Source organism: Montipora foliosa, unplaced genomic scaffold (genome assembly GCF_036669935.1).
Source record: "Montipora foliosa isolate CH-2021 unplaced genomic scaffold, ASM3666993v2 scaffold_401, whole genome shotgun sequence".
Lineage (NCBI taxonomy): Eukaryota > Metazoa > Cnidaria > Anthozoa > Scleractinia > Acroporidae > Montipora > Montipora foliosa.
Window position 1 is genome coordinate 30,744 of NW_027179703.1, and position 8,424 is coordinate 39,167.

Here is an 8,424-nt window from a genome sequence, read left to right on the forward strand (position 1 = left end):
TAGCCGCCGGGCCGGCTTTAACTGGCTTAACAATAAAGCCTATGTATCCCTCTAAGAAGACATCGTTTTGACGTCGATAGACTTAACAGCAGCAACGAGAATGATGCCGTGAAAGGTGTAATAATTATAAGATTGTTTTGATCATTGGAGAGCCATGCGATTTTGCAAAATTTTATGCAAATATATCTTTCAACGCGGAGAAAACAGTTTTCGAAGTGACTTGTCCTGAATATTCACTACTTTTAATTCCGAAAAACACCTAAAACTGTAACTCAATCTTATCTCAAACTTAACTCAAACTTAACTCAAACTCAACTCAAACTCAACTCAACTCGATGAATAGCCGATCCCTATTAACAACGAATGTAACTTTCAACGGTGAACAAAAATAATACACTAATCATCCATTAATTGCGCTTCTAAGTATGTAACAAATACTCCTTATACTACAATCAAAACATTTGTTTCCTGCTCCGGAAGCATAATAAAAGTTTAAAAGTTTTACAAACTCGGAGCTAAAAGTTAAAACTTATGAAATATTTCGTCCGTTTTTCAACCGGACTTCATCAGTCAATGATGTGAATGTTAAAAAGATGAATTTTAAAAAGGTTTTTAACGCCTCTTGGGGGTTAGAATTGTGTCATAGATGGCTGCTAATTCGTAACCATTGTCTCTGTTTAACGCCGGTTTCGTAAGTTTAATTTGAATAGCTTCTTTTATCCTGCGTTTTACTCCTTATACTGTATGGTAGCTTTTTCGTCTGATAGGAATTGGGATTACAATTGAGATTTTACTGGACTGTCGAAACTGAGGAATTTGATTGACTATATTTGGTCGACTGCTAATTCCAAAAGTGTTTTTGTTGTAAGGAATCATGATCTGATGTTGTGGAAAATGGATTTCTCAGGTCAGAGACTTTGGCATTAGTCTACTGATAGGAGTGAACGGAGCCGGTATGGCGATGACTTTTCTCAGTTCTCTAGCGAAGATTTAAAAAACCGATCTTAATTCGATCGTTCCGTTCTCATATGATGGAAATCACAAGGTATAGCGCAAACTTTGCGGTCCGTTTTCAACTGAACACATCTCTGTTTACAAAAATTAAAATTAAAAGATATCTCGTTAGAATGAAGAAACCAAACGCTGAAAAAAAAATGCTCAGTCTTGGTCTTGCTTCCCCTGTGAAACGCTAGGTACATCACTGTGCATTTCTAAGCACACCCACAAAAAACCGTTAGTACTAGCAGGAATGCAAAACGAAAGCTTCGGATATATGGCATCTCATATGGCACCTTTTTACCTTTTAATTTAATCATAAACAAGATAACTTCAACCACAATCAGTCATTGCCATTTTAAAGCAATTTAAACAAAGTTTCTTGACATTAAAAGACACCAAGGCGCCTCAACTTGACGACTCCTAAAATGTCATGTGATTTTCGTAGTGCAAGAAGAAGCTCCTTGCTGCTCAACTCCTCCTGGCAAAGTCAACAGATGTGTTTTTCAGCCTGGTTCGAATGATGTTCTCGTCTGGTGCAGCGATGATGGACTTCAACTTCAAGTTCTTTTGTACTTGCGGAACTTTCTTGTGCTATTTCAAGTTTCCGGAGACTTTTTTTCTGTTGCTATCGCCTCGTGGATCCACAGCTACTTTGACAATGTTATGACGAAATTCATGATCAATAACAGGACAGACACATGAAAAACTGACATCAATTTGTTATATTTATAGTGGAAGTGCAAGTTAGTTCACAGGCACCACACTTTTAATAATTGAAAGAAACATGATTAAGACCCCCAAGTGGCAGGAGGCAACCATTTGGATATTTACAAAGCGTGGTAGAGTTGAATCCGGGACAACTGGAAACAAAATCAAACCAGAGGCTAGAGGAGGTTTTGAACTCCAGGGCAACCGCATGCTAAAACCAACGCCCTAATCACTGGACCACGCCACCTCCCATATTGCAACCTGCAACCTGCAATCTGCGGCCTGCAAATAACACCATCCGTAAAGGAAAGTTGTAGACTGCTTTGGATTAATTCTATCGTGCTTGATGGATGATTCTTTGGTGATGAAAATGAATTACCTTTTTCAGGTTTATTTCATATCTCCATTCAATTTAATGTCTTTATTCACACTTAATCAAATCACAGGTTATGGATTCCAATCCTGTTGAGGCAACCTGAACTTTTCAGGTGTCCACAAGAAACAATTGCTCAAATTATCCATATAAGGGCGAGTATGTCATTTTTCCCTTTACCTTTTTCGTACTAGTCTATCTACTATCCTCAATGTATCTACTTTAGCCGGAAAAGATCATTTACAGAAAAAAAAATGTTATCCTCAATGAAATTTATTGCTGGTGTACTGTATCCAAAGTAGCATGGATGTTTTTCAGGTTTAACACCATCGAGTGCAAGCAGAAGCCCATAAACAGGAGGATACAACTCCAACACAACAATCTCGGACAAAGGAACATTTTTGGTACTCCAACAAGGTATCCAAATGTACCGCTTAAAACCTGCCATTTTCCCTACCCCCCAACCTCAATATTGATTTATCTTGGTCAGAAATATACTGTAGAACATATGACGATACTCAGCAACATTGACTGAGGGGGGAGGGGAGTGGGAAGGGAGGAGTAAGTAGGCATGTTTAAAAATGAAGGCGAATTTGTGTTACTGTCTCAACAGTTTTGTCCGAGATTGTAGGTCTATACAGGAGCCCATCTGGAGCGTGCAACTTCCATACGGCGTCTGTGAAACGGCGTTTTCACAAGTAGCTTTGTTCTTAGACTAGCCCTTCCCGCGAATTAGGTCAAAAAACAAAGGCAGTTCCGGTTCGGTGACCCTATGACGTCAGCTTAATTTCTTGTAATTGGTCATCGGGCTCCTGTGGGAGTCTCATTCGCGAGAAATTAAATCTAAAAATAAATCAGTCTGTCAAAACGCCGTTACACGAAAAAACAGTAGAGTTGTAGGCTCCGGGTATGGGTTCCTGGTCTATATATGTAACACCATTTTCACAAATCAAGCTTTCTTTAGACTAGTTCTCAAATAAAAGTTTGGTTCTTAAATAAGATTCTCAATCCGATGGGTAATGATTTCTCCTGCAAGACGTATGATTAGCTGGAAAGGTCTGGTTTTGCGGGAAAACCAATGTAAAAATATTTGCCTCTGTTAAAGCGGCGTTGCACAAATACAATGAAGTTGTATGCTTGTAGTCGTGGGCTAAAAGTTTAAATAACATTTGCTATTTTATTAAAACGGAAGACCTAAGATTAAGTTATGAAAGTCTCCCTCTCTGTCTATCAATTATAGATGTACTAAAATTAAATCTGGTTACTCAACAACAAATAATTGTATTCTCTCCAAGAACTATTACGAAGCATATTCTAAAATAAAGAAGGTATTGATTCCCAAATCTTTGACGCCAAGAACTTACTAGAGGATTCTTTTCCTGAAGAAATTAAATTAAGATTGCTAACTAATCTTTGATTTACTTTTTTTGCTAACATGAGGTATCCAATCAAGGAGCAGGTGGTCCCGCGGATTGTCGGAGTGGTCCTGGTGGCAAGGGTCATCGTCCTAACCGAGAGATTACGGTCATCATTGTGGTTGTGGTGGTCACTCGTCCGCAGTCATTGTGGCTATGGATGATCATCATGCATAGTGCCCATGGTACTCCAGATGTTTACGGTGGTCCCAGTAGTCATGGTTGCTCTGTTGTTCCCAGTGCTCACGCCAATCGTTGTAGTTACGGTCGTTATAAGTGGTGAAGATTGTAATGCCGATCATGGTTGTAATATGTCCATGGTCATAGGTCATTTTTAATGAGAGCAAACCGAGGTCGCTTTCCTGTAATTCTTTTGATATTTGCGTTTGTTAGCCAAAATGAAATATCTAATGAGAAACCTATCTTGGAACAAAATCCAAAAACACAAGTAGTTGTTAAAGCTTTCAGGCCATTTTGATTCACTTTACCATCAAGCACTGGGGAACTAGCCTTGCATTTTATTGCAAAATAAGTCTTGTTATCTCCTATTTGATATTTATACTGGTTACCCATTTTGGTGCTCGCACTATTTTTTAAAAAAATTGTTTAATTGAAACAAATATACAACAATGACAAGAATAACATGAAGTACCCATTTAACAAATTTGACGAAATTCATTGTCAATAACAGGACAGACATCAATTTGTTTTTACAGTGACAAAAAGCCGGGCAGAGGGGTTAAAATAAAGTCAAAGCACGAGAAGAACGCGAGACAAAAATGCAAGAAAACTCAATTTTATTCAATCTGACGCAACCAAATTCATAAGTTGCCTCGCTCCCTTATTGGCTAATGAAAAAAATTAGACTTTCTATTGGTTAAAAAGTGACAGATCGACGTTTCACAAAATTTTGCATAAATTAAATTCTTGGAAACGCATAAATTATAAACTTATGTGTCTGTCCGCTTATTGACCATAAAAATTAGCCAATGAGCTCGCGAGAATTTTGCAGTCATTGTAAAAAATGCTGTTTACAGACGCAAGATTACAATCTGCAGATTACATCTCTTCTCTGAGTGTTATTGCGTGTTACAATGCTACCGGAAGAGAAAGAGAAAAAGAAAGAGAACAGAGAAAGAAAGTCCTTGGAAAGCCCTCTCTCGAAAAAACATTCTTAGTGAATTTTTTAGCAGTAGCGATCTCTTTTAGAATGATGAGTCTTTCATGCAGACGCAAAAGGAAAGTCCGGAAACAGAGGTCATCCTCTCGCCCATGCACCAGCACAAAAAATATAACATTTTGAAGTAAGAATACAGTGATTTAGTGTCTGCCCATCAGTCGACCTAACGTGGCAACCCTATAAGAGTTTACATGAATTTAATAAGATCTGTTCTCGTGTTTTTTCATACCATCAAGACTAAGGCTATGAGAGACCAAGAGGTGGAGCGATCACTTTTTTATGCCATCTCGGTATAAGCTCGCTTGAGTGGGTAATATGTTCTGTAAAATCTTGTACTGAAACATTTGAAGCTTTACTTCTTGGATGCCACCTTCAACTATATTGGGTAACTACCCCCAACTGCATTGGTCTAACTCAAGTTTCATTCTTTTAACATTTTCTTACTTTATAACGAAAGTAGTAATTTCATTTTAAAGTGGTTAATCATTTCCTTTTTTAAGATAACAGTTGCACACAGGTAATGCAATCCGCTTAAAGAAATGTTTGTAAATAGCCAACACTTCAACTCCTATCAGTACTAGTGGGTGGCTCTGGCATGTGACTCTATCAAGTCTCAGCCTATTCTGTGTTCAAAGGGAGACCAACATGTCACTGGTACGAGTCTGCAAGTCACAATTTAGAAATTAAGATAAATGGCATGAAACAAACAAAATAAATTTGAAGCGCGGGTTATAGCCGAAGGGGTGAAGTGATCCTCACTCTCATCTTGACAATTTAAAGCAATTTTCTCTCATAAACACCCACACTTGACGCCCAGTCAAGGAATCGAACCCAGGCCACATTAGTGGGAGGCGAGTGCTCTCACCACTGAGCCATCCCTGCACCGCAGAGTAAAACTTGTAGATGATTTAACTCTGTTTGACCCCAGACGATTTTACTCCTCAGTGGGGGTCGCCACGGGGGTCAAAAGGTCAATAAATGGCATAGCTCCTACTAACCTCCAACAACTCAGTGGTAAAGCATCCGAATTACACGTAATAATTGGAAGTTCGAAGGTTTCACTCTTGTAATGGAGCACTCGGATATTCACCGAGCATCTATCGAAGTAATTAAAGTGCATGCACCACCGACTTGTGAAGGTATTTTAGGACATTCACAAGTGTATAACTACTCGAAAGTAGTCAACTCGAAAAGGAGGCGACATATGGGTAACTGATCAGGTACTTCAACTATGACTTTGATTACGTCATAAAAATATCCTTGGTTTCGCTTGCCTTGTACGGTGTTGTTTCAGATTCAGTAATATATCAAAAAAAAAAAAAAACGGAAAGAGCAGAAAAAAGACCTATGCCTTCCCCGTGTACCCAAATTAAATGACTTTTTTGACTGGGACAAGAAAATCTTTTTGATACTTGTCTTTTCGATATGCAACTGCCGGGACTTTTTGTGAGGACCGCAGTCATTCTCGCCTAGTACTCTGCACGCTTGTTGAAGAAACTCCAGTGAAAAATTTATTTCGCTTTACCACACGATTTTATTCACTAACCCAAAATCAAACTAGTGTACTCATATATTGGTAGAACAAGGCTGTGAGCTTAACGGACATGAATTTGAGATGTTGTCAAATGACGTTTCCGTCTATGACTCCCTTTGGTACCTAAGGAATCTTTGCTTTAATAATCTTGTCTTTTCTTTTAATGAACAACAACAACAACAAGATTTATATGCTAACATTTACGTCTATATGACTTATTTTGGATTTCATAATCTTAAAGAAAGGTTCGTAAAGTGAAGTTCATATGGTGGCAATGCACACTTGACCTTAGAAACAGAATGTGACTGCCTGGAAATTTGCCAAAGTAAGGAAACAAGTTTTTCCTCCAGGAACACTTCGATATGCAACAATTTGGTGGTTAAGATGCATTTGCAGAAAATGGTTTAAGTTTGGCACGACTTAAGAGAGGTGATATGCTTAGTGGTCCCGAGGTCGTTAGTATTTCCTGTTGATTCCTCTCGGGAACCATCGACGGTGTCACAATCACAAAACATTAGCTCACTGGAAAATAACGGTTCCTTCGGATCGATTTGACTTATAAGATAAAGATCGGGGGTAGTTTGTGAATAGGCACTTTTCTGGAAAATAATTTCTCATTTTCTCTTTAGGATAGGACTTGCCAATTGTTTTCCCATAAACCATATAAATTGTGCGTTACGTTGCTATGTAGCCGAGCATTGCTGCCGGGGATTTTAAGGACGGTGCCTACTAATTAAAGATATTTTTTCCCCGGTGTGTGATTATGCAGGAAATGTAGATCTTAACGAGCGTTATTGAAATCCAAAAGGAAAATTGGGGGTAACCATGCATTTTTCAAACATAATTCATGAATAATATTTATAAAAATCTTTAAAATACAAAGCAATGTATGGCGTTCTTTCTCAAATTGAAGCTTAATTATCTCTCAAAAATGAATGGTTACCCCCAATTTCCTTTTTGGATACCAAGAGTACTTACTAAGATCTACTTTCTCCGGATAGTTTTAAACCGCGCAAAAATATCCCTGTATTAGTAAGCATCACCGATAGGAAATCCAAGTATCTCCAGATGCGCAGAACGTATGCGCATTAACAATAGTAGGCACCGTCCTTAAGCTGGTTGGGGTTAAAGAGGCCCGTTGGTTACAAAAAGTCGTTGTTTCTAGTGGAACCTTTAAAATATTATTTTAAAAACACATAAAAGGGCATTTACAATAGCTTGAACTGGTATAACCCACCCCCCACCCCCCCCTCCGAAGAAAAAAAAAAAAAAGCTGTGTTTAGATGGGCTGAACGCATATGGCGGCGAAGTAACGTCCAACGAAACCTAACAACAAGGAAATGGAACGCTTTTTAAATTTACAAACGCAACACCATTATAGCCGAAGAACTAAAACTTTCTTAAACAAAATTCATTAAAAAGCCACCCAACTACTTTACGTTGATGGCTCCTCAAACGTCATATGATTTTGATAATGTGCAAGAAGAAGCTCCTCGTTGCACAACTCCTCTTGGCAAAGCTAACAGCTGTAATTTTCACCCTGCTTTGAACTATGTTCCTGTCTGGAGCGATGGATCTCTACTTCGTGTTCACTTGCACTTGCAGAACGTCCTCTTTCGTGTATCTTTAAATTTCCTGCTTGGCTAAAACACTTGCCACATTGTTTGCATTTGTAAGGCTTCTCTCCAGTATGGACTCTCTCGTGTATCTTTAAATTTCTTGCGTTGCGAAAACATTTGCCACATTGTTTGCATTTGTAAGGCTTCTCTCCAGTATGGACTCCTTCGTGTCTCCTCAAATCTCCTGCTTGTCTAAAACACTTGCCACATTGTTTGCATTCATAAGGCTTCTCTCCAGTATGGACTCTTTCGTGTATCTTTAAATTTCCTGCGTTGCGAAAACATTTGCCACATTGTTTGCATTTGTAAGGCTTCTCTCCAGTATGGACTCTTTCGTGTCTCCTCAAATCTCCTGCTTGGCTAAAACACTTGCCACATTGTTTGCATTCATAAGGTTTCTCTCCAGTATGGACTCTTTCATGTGTCTTTAAATGTCCTGCTTGGCTAAAACACTTGCCACATTGTTTGCATTTGTAAGGCTTCTCTCCAGTATGGACTCTTTCATGTATCTTTAAATTTCCTGCTTCGCTAAAACATTTGTCACATGGTTTGCATTCATAAGGTTTCTCTCCAGTATGGTCTCTCTCGTGTGACAT

General features: G+C 38.6%; 1 protein-coding gene across 1 annotated transcript; it reads right to left on the minus strand.

The window, feature by feature from the left end:
* Positions 1-7,728: 7,728 nt before the first annotated feature.
* LOC137987987 (zinc finger protein 709-like) lies at positions 7,729-8,424 on the minus strand. The gene has a single exon (XM_068834058.1). It carries the CDS (start codon positions 8,422-8,424, stop codon positions 7,729-7,731), a length of 696 nt encoding a protein of 231 aa, XP_068690159.1.

Bases quoted from the DNA above. Each gene is read 5' to 3' on its own strand.
- LOC137987987 (XM_068834058.1), bottom strand. From the start codon at position 8,424: ATGTCACACGAGAGAGACCATACTGGAGAGAAACCTTATGAATGCAAA.